Source organism: Psammomys obesus, unplaced genomic scaffold (assembly GCF_907164565.1).
Source record: "Psammomys obesus unplaced genomic scaffold, mPsaObe1.curated_primary_1811, whole genome shotgun sequence".
NCBI lineage: Eukaryota > Metazoa > Chordata > Mammalia > Rodentia > Muridae > Psammomys > Psammomys obesus.
In genome coordinates, this window is record NW_026585626.1 from 6,508,483 (window position 1) to 6,520,580 (window position 12,098).

At 54.0% G+C, this 12,098-nt stretch overlaps 1 protein-coding gene across 2 annotated transcripts; it reads left to right on the forward strand.

Moving 5' to 3' along the window:
- The first annotated feature begins 173 nt into the window (after positions 1-173).
- On the forward strand, positions 174-11,903 carry Ccnd3 (cyclin D3). Of its 2 annotated transcripts, XM_055613401.1 has the most exons (6): positions 174-361; positions 5,892-6,135; positions 7,007-7,222; positions 9,660-9,819; positions 10,248-10,384; positions 10,806-11,903. In XM_055613401.1, exons 2-6 carry the CDS (start codon positions 5,938-5,940, stop codon positions 10,971-10,973), a joined length of 879 nt encoding a protein of 292 aa, XP_055469376.1. In that variant the 5' UTR covers positions 174-361; positions 5,892-5,937; the 3' UTR covers positions 10,974-11,903. The 2 variants fall into 2 exon arrangements, with proteins under 2 accessions (XP_055469376.1, XP_055469367.1); XM_055613392.1 differs by lacking the exon at positions 174-361 and having other exon boundaries at positions 5,144-6,135.
- Positions 11,904-12,098: the final 195 nt, after the last annotated feature.

The window sequence follows — 12,098 nt, forward strand, 5'->3', positions numbered from 1 at the left end:
GTAGGGGATAGAGTCGTACTTTCACTTGAAGAGTGAAAGTGATTGAGACAATAAGGAGGACGTGTTAGTTCATTCCTAACGGGAAGTCCAGAGGTGGCCTCGGCCAGGTTAATCAGTGGCTCAAGCAGTGTCATCCAGGAGGGAGATCTGTTCCGGTAGTCCACGAGGCCCCATTCTTTATTGCAAACAGGGCAGAGGCTGCCGGCCAGCACCACAGCACGGTGGTAAAGAATGTAGCTTTGTGGTAGCATTTATCTGTGATCCCTTTGATTGGGAAGCCGGGGCAAGAGCATGGCCAGCCTAGGCTACATCATGAGCGCCTGGCCGGTCAGGGCGCACAGCAGAACCTTGTCTGAAAAAGGTAAGAACAAAACAAAACAAAAGGGTAGGGAGTATACAAGCTTGTTTGCTAGAGCACCTAGTATGTGAGGTCCCTTCCCTAGCAACACGTGACCAGGGATGGGGCCTCCCACTGTAATGTCCTATCATTCCTGCCCCAGGGGAGGTGGAGGTAGGAGAATCAGGAGTTCCAGGCCATATTAAGTTGAAGTCTAGCCTGATACACAACACCCTGCCTCAAAAGAAAAAGAAATTCAAGGGTCTCCTCAACTATACATCAAGTTAGAGGGAAGCTTGGCCTACATGAGACACTATCTGAAGAAAAAAAAAAAAAAGGGTGGAGCCACAAAAATGGCTCCACAGGTAAACGGTTCAGCAGGTAAAAGCACTTGCTGGACAAACTTAAAAGACCTGGGTTTGGAAGCCATGGTGGGAGAAGAGGGACACACCAGAAAATTGTCCCCAGGTGCTGCTCCCCAGGTCAATGTCTGGGATTGTGCAGATAGTTGCTTGTTGGGCTAGTTGCCCTTGTGTATCACATATGCTTTTGGGGTCTCTCATTGCCCGTCTCTCTAAGAGTGTACCAACAGCACCTAATAGCACAAAGCGGAAGTACTAAAGCTCCGAGTCCTAGCCTTAGAGGTCGTTAGCAAAATGGGATCTGCCAGAGTTACCACCTCTGTGTTCAGTGTGCATCAGGGAGAGTGTCCTGATTGTTCTGTGCTCCTGGGGATTAAACCAACACAAGTGCTCCACCAGCGAACTGTATTCCCAGCTTGCTTGCTTGCTTGTTTTTGTTTTTTGCTTTTCGAGACAGGGTTTCTCTGTGTGTCCTTGGTTGTCCTGGACTCGCTTTGTAGATCAGGCTGGCCTTGAACTCACAGAGATCTGCCTTCCCAAGTGCTGGGATCAAAGGCGAGTGCCACTGCCTTGTTGCTTGGCAACAAGTTTGGCTTTTAAGAACTATAATCATGACTAACTTTTTTCCACTACTGTGGGTCTGGGGAATTGAACCTAGGGACCTCATGAATTCTGAGTAAGTGCTTTACCACTGAGCTACACCTAACTCAGAAAAGGGTGTAAGAGGGAAAGAGAGGGAGAGGGAAAATTGTTATTACAGAAATAACCATTTTTTTCAGGAAGATGGGTCTCAGTACTGGGTAGTCCAGGCTGGCCTTGAACCTGCAGCATCCCTCCTGCCTCAGACTCAAGAGCGCTAGGGTTCTAGGGACTGGACACCACAATTAGTTTAGAAACTACCACATTTGCATGTTCGCTTTGCCCCCTAAATGTGCAAGATACTTGGGGCCTTCTGGTCTTCAGCCCCCCCCCTTCCCCTTTGCTATTACCCAACTGAATGAAAAGAGAAGCAGGCAAGAGAGGATTGGTCTTTCCTCAGAGTCACAGGGCGTGGACCCACCTTTGGAAGGGAGAGTGGCCTCACTCCAGAACTTTGTCCACCTTCTTGTTTTGGGGTGGGTATCCCCTCATCTTAGCCCCATATCTGGTCGTCTCTCTTCCTGTCACAGTAGGTCTGAAGGTAACTGTGAGGTGATGGGCCTCACCTGTCACCTTGTTCCCCCTTCTGGGTTTCAAATGGAGACCTTCCAGTGATAAGGAGGTGAGGGAGTAGGAGGAGGAAGAAGGCACTGTGTCCTTCTTCCCCCAGGCTTTCCCCCTGGCGGGTGACATCACATTCCATCCTTCCTCTCATTTACCATTTCATTTGAGCAACTTTGTAATTGGATGCACCTGGCCTGAAGCGCTTTGTCTTAACTCCTGCTGCTCGCTGCCCTACCTTCCCTTCTCTTCTTTTTTTATTTTTTTTTTATTTTTATTTTAATTTATTTTATTTTTGAGACGGAGTCTCGTGTAGTCCAGGGTGGCCTTGAACTTCTGATCTTCCTGCTTCCACTTCCTGAGTGTGGAGATTACCGGAGTGCACCACTACACCTGTTTTTGCCCAGTTTTACTCGGTTTTAGCCAGTGCTGGGAACTGAATGTAGGGCTTCGAGGGTGTTAGTCAAACCCTCTTCCGGCTGAGCTACATTCCCAGCCCTTGCTTTGTGGCTTTGTCTTCTTAGGTCTGTTCTTTGAGGGGTAGTGATGGTGAAGCAGGTCAGTGTACCTCTCAGGGCTTCTTCCGAGGAGCCACCCGCTTCCTCAGTGGCCAGCTCCTTGGCCCTCAAGGCCCCAGACAGAGAGGCTCTTGAACAGCTAATCCCGGAAAGCATCTCCGATTCACCTGTCTCTGGGTGCCCTTTCTCAGTTAACAGATCAAAAGGAGTAAGTCAGTGCACATCCATGGGACAGACAAGGGGCAAATGGAATGAAGCAGTTAAGAGCTGGGACAGGACGGAGCTCTCTCAGAGCTCTACAGCTAAGCCTCCCCATTTTCTGAGTTCTCAGTTGGAGTGTTTAACTTTTCCATTTCCCTCATTCTCTCTTCCAAATCCAAAGCGCATTTGCTGTGGCACTAAGGGCTTTCTTCCTGTTTTTGTTTTGTTTTGTTTTTGTCGGAAGACACTTCTTCCCTTTTCTAAGGATGCTCCCAGGTCTCCATTGCTGATCCTAACTCAAAAGGCCAGGATTTCTCTCTTCTTCAGTTCATCTCCCTCTTCCTGGCAGCTGCCTTCCCTGTCTTCATTCTTAAACTGGAATGAAAGGGTCCTCAAGCTTATTAAAAATACAGCGAAGCTATGGGGTTAGAGAGGTAGCTCAGGGGTAGAGCACACCCGCCTAGCATGTACCAAGTCCTGGCTTGGAGCCCTAGCATCTCTCTCCCTCCTGATGCCCACCCTGTAAGGGCGTGAACTCTGGAGCTAGACTGGACTGGAGCCTGTCTCCAGCAATTACTGGCTTTATGACCTCTCGATGGTTACTTAGCCACTCAATTGGAGTATTAGCACCCAGGCCCTGTTATAAACGGCCGAAATAATGTACTTCCTGTTAGGCTGTTGGGAAGATAAAATGATTTATTACGTCATAGGTATGTTTGGTTCTGGGGCATACTGCACGCACGTGAATACCCGATACTGTTGTGGGCTGTCCCGGTGAGGTGGTGTATCCGGAGGATACCCGGCTACACAGGACTTTGTCTTTGCCTTCAAGGACAGGAAGTTTGCTGGTGCATGCCTGCAATCCCAGAAAGTGAGAGGAAGAGGCAGTAAGATTGTTGCAAGCTGGAGGCTATCCTGGCTTAGCTAGAGTCAGTGCTACATAGGGAGACCCTGTATCAAAAACTAACAGACTGTCTGTGTGAGTAGTGCTCACTGGTTGGGAGGTAATGGCAGGAAGATCAAATCCAGCCTCAACTAAGTTCAAAGCCAGCCTGGGTTCCATAGGATTCCGTCTCAAAGAATGTCCCCTCCCCAGTTTCTTATGTGTACAGTTTGGAATAAGCATGGCGGTACACACTTGGGAAACTGAGGCAGGAAGACAGAGTGCAAGGTCAGCAGGGGGCTATACAGTAAGACACCATCTTAACAAAGAAGAAAACCACTGGGGAGGTGACCTTCTGCCGCTAAACTAATCCCATCATGCCCCATTCTTCCCACATGAGCGCGCAGTGGTGGATTCTGACCCCTTAGTACCTCACTGTGTATACTGTGTCCTCTGCTGTCCTAGAGCTCACTTGGACTGAGCAGGAAGAGCAGTGTCTGTGTGATGGGATTCCTTCCTTCCTTCCTTCCTTCCTTCCTTCCTTCCTTCCTTCCTTCCTTCCTTCTTTCCTTCCTTCCTTCCCTCCTTTCCTCTTCCTTCCTGCTTTCCTACTGTTTTTGTTTTTGAGACAAAGCCTCATGATACAGCTCTGGCTGACCTGGAACTCTCTACTTAGATCAGGCTAGCTTTTAACTCAAAGTAACCTGCCTGCCTCTGTCTGCAAAGTGCTGGGATTAAAGGTGTGCTCTATCGTGCACCACTTCAGCCTTCTACTACTTTCTTTTCCTTTCTTCCCCCCCCTCTTCCTTTTTCTTTTCTTTTTGTTTTAGTCTTCTAATGTGGGCCTGGCTGGCATGGAGTTCTCCACGGGTCTTCTTCCTCCTCCCAGGTGTTTGATTACAGACATGTGCCATCGTGCCCAATTCTGATTTTTTTATTTGATTTTGTTCGGAGACAGGGTCTCATTGTGGTCCTGGAAATTTACCATAGTTCCAAAGTCTTGGCATTATACACATAAGCTATTATTGTTATTATTAGGTTTGGTTGTTTTTGTTTTTGAGATAGGCTCTTACATAGCCCAGGCTGGTCCTGAACTCATTAGGTAGCCAACAATGACCTTGAACTTTGGATCCTCCTGTTTCCACCTCCCAAGTGCTGGAATTACAGGTATGGGATGCCATCCCCAGTTTCTACAGTGCTGGGGATTGAACCCTGGGTCTTGAGCATGGTAAATCTACCACCTGAGCCATAGTGGAAGCTTCTCTCTCTCTCATAGGTGTGTGTGTGTGAGAGACAGAGAGACCGAGAGACTGACCTAGGCTGGCCTTGAAGTGTCTGCGAATCCTAAGTGACGAAGGACTGCCAGGCTGCCATCGCTTCCCCAGTTCTGAGATTACGGGCTTGCACCACCACATCCAACTACAGCTGGGTTTTATTTTAATGTGCTGATTTTTTTTTGACCAACACCGCTCCTACTTCAAGTGTTCCTCAAACGAACCTTGAAACAATTCAGTGTCCCATTCAGCTGATCTGAGAAACTGCATTTCTCCTTTTGCTTTTCATTTGTATTATTTGTGTGTGGTGGTGGTGGTGGTGGGGGGTGGGGGGAGGGGCGCGTGCACATGCAACAGCATTGGTGTGGAAATCAGAGGACAGCTTGTGGGAACGGATTCCTTTTCTTCCCACCACGTGGGTCCCAGGGATTCCACTCAGGTTGTCAGACTTGCTGCCAGGCTCCTTCACCCTCTGAGGTACCGAGTTGGCCAGAAACTGCTGCAGGTCTGCGGGATTCGTCTTTGTAGACAAGACTCTGGAGCCCAGGTTTCTCGAAAGACTAACAGTGACTTCTTTGCTGCTACTGCTGTGCCTCAGTTTCCTGGCCTGCAAAATATAGCCCGACTCAGTCTATTCCTAGAACCCACCTTAGGGAGAAGGAGTAAGCTGTTGCCACATTTCCTAGATCAATGAAACAGGGCGCGCACGCGAGTGAATAACTTTTGGCGACTAGTTCTTTCCCGGGTGGCTAGAGTCGCGACCGGGCCCATTGATGGGGAAGAGGGCACGCTTCCCAGAAAGTTCTCTCCACCTTCTTCGTCCGGAGGGCCCGGAGGGCCCGGAAGCCTGCGGGCCGGAGCCCAGCGGACCAATGGGGCTGCGGGGAGGGAGGGTACAGCACCCGCCAGCCCTTTCCGTCTGCGGCCCCGCCCCTTTAGAACGTTGTGACGTCGGAGCATTCCACGGTTGCTACTTCGTCGCGAGGGGCGGGGCGCCTGTCAGGGAAGCGGTGCGCGCGGGTGGCGGGCGGGCTGGGGCTTCTCCGCACAGTGCCAGCTCCAGCGCCAGACCCGCCCGCACCCCGCGCTCTCCCTCACGCGCGTCGCCTCTCCAAGGACTCGCCAGCCCGCGCTCTCACTCTCGCCCGTGAGCCGTCGCAGGATGGAGCTGCTGTGTTGCGAGGGCACCCGGCACGCGCCCCGGGCCGGGCCCGACCCGCAGCTGCTGGGGGACCAGCGTGTCCTGCAGAGTTTGCTCCGCCTGGAGGAGCGCTACGTGCCACGAGCCTCCTACTTCCAGTGCGTGCAGAAGGAGATCAAGCCGCACATGCGGAAGATGCTGGCGTACTGGATGCTGGAGGTAAGGCCCGGACGGGTCCCCTCTCCTCACCCCACCCCCACCCCCGGGCAAAGCGAAGTTGCCCTGTCGGGACTTCACGATCCCGACCACAATCTGCAAGATGCTTTGGCGTCCCAGACTGCACGGGCCTGGCCTTTTCCCACAGGCACCCCAGCCAGCTGCCTGCGTTCTGTCCCTTTCCTTTCCCCAATCCTGATCGACTTCTTCTGTGACTTGCCAGTTACTTGGCACTGTAACTAATCTTCACTTTTGGGTCGGGAATGCGGGCTAAGGGCCATTCTTCCCCCTCTGGCCTCTCTCGGTGTCTCCTGCTTCCTTCCTTACTCGGTGCTCTCTGGAGAGCACGTTTGGGAAACCCTGGGCTCGGCCGCCTTGGCCCCAGAACTGGTTCCTGTGTCTGTCGCGGGATTCTGGCGGGGGAAGCTTGTGGGGGTGGCGCGCGCTTGGTTCCGGTCCACAGGGAAATGAAAAGTGCGGGAGACCGCGGCAGGAGTTCCCTCCCTTCCCCTGGGGAGTGGGTGGTGGTAATGAGGGTAAGGTCCCAATTCTCTCTAGGTGACCCTTCCGTCCCCCCTTCCGCCCGCCGTGGGGGAGGGGAGTCTAGAATCCTTCGTGTGCATGGGCTCTTCTCCTTTCCACCCCCCCCCCGCCCGCTCCGGGGTGGGGAGGAGACCATGCAGAGGAAGTGGGGGGGTCACCTTGGGGAGGGCGCATCCTCCTCGGTTATTGATACTCGCCGCTGTGAGTTTATCCCCTCTCCGTTTATTTTTTGCTCCACATTCCACTCTCCCTCCACCACCCCCACCCCCGCCCCATGCCGCTGTGTCTCACTTGGTCCTGCCCTGGCCGTGACTCGTGCGCCGTCCCTCAGGTGTGTGAGGAGCAGCGCTGCGAGGAGGATGTCTTCCCTCTGGCGATGAACTACTTGGATCGCTACCTGTCCTGCGTCCCCACCCGAAAGGCGCAGTTGCAGCTTCTAGGTACCGTCTGCCTGTTGCTGGCCTCCAAGTTGCGCGAAACCACGCCCCTGACCATTGAGAAGCTTTGCATCTATACCGACCAAGCTGTGGCTCCCTGGCAGTTGCGGGTGCGTGTGGAATCCCCCTGTTCCCCCGCTCGTGCAGCATAGAGTCGCCCTAGAGAGAAGAAAGCCAGGCGCACCCCCTCACTTCCCAACCCTTCCTTCGCCCCTGGCTGGTATTTTGGAAAAGAACTAGGTGGGACCGAGGCCCCGTAGTGTGGTGGTCGTGCCTCAGCCTCGGGCCTGAAACTCCGTGAACCCCCTTCCTCTGACTGCGGTGGGCTTCCGCTCCCGACTTGTCTTTCCTCCAGATAGCAGCAAGTCCAGTTGCGGGTCTATACACTAGTACTTTGCCTCTGGGTTTACACAGCCACCGTGAGTTATTTATTGGCAGCAGGGCATGTCTGCACACCCCCACCGGAGTGGAATGTGCTTCACGTGGGGGAGGGGGCTGCCTTGCATGAGGCTTTATCCCCGTGTGGACTTTGTGATGGAAAAGCCTCCCAGGGCTGATTAAAGCCAGGCCCTGATTGCTGGAAGTGCTGAGGTGTTTTCATCCCTTTCCCTTCTTTCCCCAAAGACACCGCTCCTTCCGAACCCTCCCTTCCCTGTCTTCCTTCTGAAAAACTGGAGCAGCTGCTGCTCTGGGCCCCGTGGAAGAGTCTTTCCCTTTGCCTCTTAGCCAAAGGCCAGAGCTGAGACAGAGAGGGAGCTGAGCTGCTGAGCTGCAGCTGCTTCCGATGTGATAATGCCGCTGGTCCCCTGGCCCTCCCACTCAGACCAAGGGCTTTCATAACCCTGTGGGGAGCTGCTGTCACTCCTGTGGTTTGGGAAGTGGCTCCTCGGGGGCCTCTTGCTGGGAACTTGGGCTGGGCTCCTCCCGGCGGGGCAGAAATCGGTTGGGTTTTGCCCTGCCCGGGAGGAGTCTAGGGAGGAGGTGGAGGAACTGCTTGGATCTGGAAGAGAGCATGAACATCATCTCCCACAGGGTCTGGGGGAGAGGAGGGTGGGTGAGCTGGCACCTCCCTCCACCTTGTTGTGTGGCTGGCCAAGCCTTCCCTGACCCTGAGAGTCGTCTCTGGGCCCCATCTCCTAGGGAGGAGGGCGGCAGGCAGATTAATGTGATTGGCTGGCTGGGAAGCTAGGGTACTGGGGCCCCTGACTGCTGTGAGCTGGGGAACTGGATTCCTCTTCCTGTCAAGCAGCTCTCACGGATGGGAGGCCTTAGTTGGGAATCTGGGAGGCCCCACGGCTCTTTGTGATGAAGCTGGTAGTTTCCAGAGGCAGGGAGCAAGATGTTTTTTGAGGGATTGGGGCTGGGAGGTAGGAGACTTCCTCTTTGGGAAGAGATTAGGGTGGTCTACATGACTGTGTGAGGGGGGGGGTTCAGAAGATGCAAGTCCTTCTCCTGCTCAAGGCCTGAGCTATGAATGGCGTGTGGTCGGGCCGTGAGGAACCTCTGAGAACTCTAGCAGTCCAAATCCATGCACAGCAGAGGCTGAGGCCCGAGAAAGGAGGGGAAAATTCCAACCAGAGCGCCTTGAAACCAGGGAGGAGATGTATGCTGCCAGCCACTGTGTTCTTGCAGCAGGGCTGAGATTTCTCGTGTTGTCTGCATACTGGGGGGGAAGGCCATCTTTCCTCAGCGAGGACCCCACACACTTCCAGGTTGCCTCGTGGGTGTTCCCTTGCAGGCTAGATGCTATTTGGTTACCATGGCAAGCCCCAGGGCAAAGAACTCAGGCCTTGCCTTACTGCTCGCTCTAGCCCAGGCTGTGTCTGTGGGGTCCTGTAAGAAGCCTGGGGCTGACACCTAGGTCATGGGACAAAGGGAAGGTCAGCTGTTGCTGGGGGCCCTGGAAGAGGTTGGGTGGGGCTGTCATTTCTACCTCAGTGAGGAGTCAAACCCACGAGTTCCTTCCTGAGATAAAACAATGAAGAAATCCTCATGTGTGCAACTCGGAAATGAAACTCAGGCCAGGTCTAGGAACTTCAGACAAGTGGACTGGGGCTGGGGCTCCGAGCCTCCTAATGGTTTTTGTAGGCTTGGGTAGGTTCCTCAGGGGTCATCTGGATTCATCCTGTTTGGCTTGGCCTCCCTCTGTCTTGAGGCAGGACCCACCCCTGTTGTGTCCCACAGATGGGGGTGTGGGTTGGGTTGGGCAACCTCCCCTCTGAGGAGCCTTAGGAGTGGCCTCATGCTCATTGTGTTTAAGAGACCTGGCCGAGATGCAGGACTCCGGAAGGAGAGGTTTCCCTAGTCCTTGAAATTTAGTCTTTCTGCTTCAACTTACTCCAGCCTCAGATTCATGGGAGGATTAAGAGGGATAATTCATCCCATCCTAGCACCCAGTGGTGCTTGATAGATGCTTAAGGAAGTGCCCCTAGCTCCTTCCTGCCCTAAGCTCATCAGCCCATAGTGCCAGCCCCTGAAACCAGAGGCAAAACTGAACCTTCTGTCAGATTCTCACTCCTGACTCTGTGTTCATTCCCCGACCCCCAGGAATGGGAGGTGCTGGTCCTGGGGAAGCTCAAGTGGGACCTGGCTGCAGTGATCGCACATGATTTCCTGGTCCTGATTCTGCACCGCCTTTCTCTGCCCAGTGACCGACAGGCCTTGGTCAAAAAGCATGCCCAGACCTTTTTGGCCCTCTGTGCTACAGGTAAGAGCCAATGTGGGAAAACCAGGCTTGAAGGATAAGTAGCAGCCAGGAGGTTGTTTCGGTAGTCAGTCGGTAGTAGCGATCAGTACAGACGTACGTACCTAAGAAGACGTGCCTACAGAAGACGTACCTAAGGTCTTCACCCCAGGCTTTTGGACATTTTCTAGTTTCTGGCCAGGTCCAGTCTGGGTCGATGGGAAATTTTGCTGTTCAGCGATAGTGTGTGCCTCAGCCAAATTTCCCGCACCTTGCACACACACCAACCCCTCCCCTCCCTAGGATCTGCCTGCTCCCCTTGGCCCTGTGTCATTCCACCCACCCACCGCTGTAGTGTGCTGTAGCAACGCTGGAGTTATGCAGCCCGGGGTGTTGGAACAAGGAGAAAGTATAAGGGGCTTTTCTTCTCATGGTTCCCTCTCTTTTAAAAGATTACACCTTTGCGATGTATCCTCCATCCATGATCGCCACAGGCAGCATTGGGGCTGCAGTACAAGGCCTAGGCGCGTGCTCTATGTCTGCAGATGAGCTCACAGAGTTTCTGGCAGGAATCACAGGCACTGAAGTGGTAAGTCTCGGCCCCATTCACAAGAAGCGGCACTATTGCCCTGAATCCCCAGCAGAGGGCGCACCCAGCCCCAGCCGGGACTGCACGCCCCGGGCCCGCTTCCGTGGCCTTTTATCTCCTGCTCCAGTCTGGAGAGGGCTGGGCGGGGTGAAGGACACTGCATGTACATAGATGCCCTTCTCTTGCCAAGCGGTGTGCTGCGGCCAGGGGTGGGGGACTTGGTGTCAGATGTAGTGTTGCTCTCACACCCTTGCCACATCCTCTTGCCAGTTTCTGAGAACTAAAGACTTGATTCCTGGGCTGGGCTGTGGCCTAACCTCCCCAGACTTCCCCATGCACAGGGGTGGTGGCCTTTCCCTTGCACCTGCCTGTCGTCAGGGCTGTGGGGAGAGCTCCGTCTGGATGACCTTCTTCTTCCTAGGACTGCCTGCGTGCCTGTCAGGAGCAGATCGAAGCTGCGCTCAGGGAGAGCCTCAGGGAAGCTGCCCAGACAGCCCCCAGCCCAGTGCCCAAAGCCCCCCGGGGCTCTAGCAGCCAGGGGCCCAGTCAGACCAGCACTCCCACAGATGTCACTGCCATCCACCTGTAGCTTGGGACAGGCCCCCCCAGGTGGCCGCCGAGCAGAGGAGGGGCCGCTGCCACCCCCTCCCTGCCTGTAGGAACAATCCATGCCGTGTCTGAAGCCCGAGGGGGGCTCTTCTTCCCCTCACAAAGCCCAAGGGGCCAGGTCCTGCCTATCCCCACAGTGTGCACTAAGGGGCTGGCTGGCCATGCGGTCATGGCCAGCCAGCTCCTCTTCCTTCCCACTTGACCAGCTTGGCTGTTTGGGGCCATGCTGGTCGGAGAAATTCAAAGCAGGTAAAAACCATGCAGCAGCATTCCTTTTCGAGTCCCTCCTCTGTCTGAGGCTCCAATCTTCTCAGTTGCCAAAACACCCCTGGACCTTCCAAAGGGGTGGTCCCTCCCAGCGTCACTGCGTTTAGTTTCAGGTTCTTCAGGCATCCTGACAGACATGCATGAAGGGCCAAGCTGCATGGTCGCTGTGTAACCCCATACTCCCGGCTGCTCTCAGAGGGAACAGACTAGGCCTTGGTCAGAAGAGCAAGAACCCACAAATTGTTGCTTTGCTTCCTGCTTGGCTTCTGTGATTGAGGGATCTTGAGGGGTGCTGATGGTCATTTTAATTTATTGCTTTGAGTACAACTGTAGGAGGGTACAGTGAGGCCTGTACTCCACAAGTGGTGGTAACCCTGGTGGTTGCTCTTTCCCTCCCCTCTGCTGGCGCTTTGTGGCCCAGGAGCTGCTACAGCCTGGGATGGGGTCATGCCTTCCTCTCCTTAGCCCTCCACCTCATTTTCCAGCGGAGAGGGTTTGAGTGGGGATGGGTGCTGCGGAGGTGACTGAGCTTTCTGGAGAGAGGGTAGGCCCTATGGACACAGGTCTTTCCTCAGGCCACAAGGTTTGGGCTGCTGGCCCATTTCTATCATGCTGCCTTAATAAAGATTTCGGAATAAAATCAGCTTTGGCTCTTGTAGTAGTTTGGATTGTGTTCAGAGCTGGGGAAGCACAAGTCTGAGGCAGGGGGTACATGTTTTTGGAAAGGTAAGGTACGAAGTGCTTAGGCAATGTGGTTTCTGCCTTCACTAAGGAATGATCCCCATACCCCAGAGGGCTCACGGGAAAACAGGGCTAGACAGTTTCATGTAAAACCATA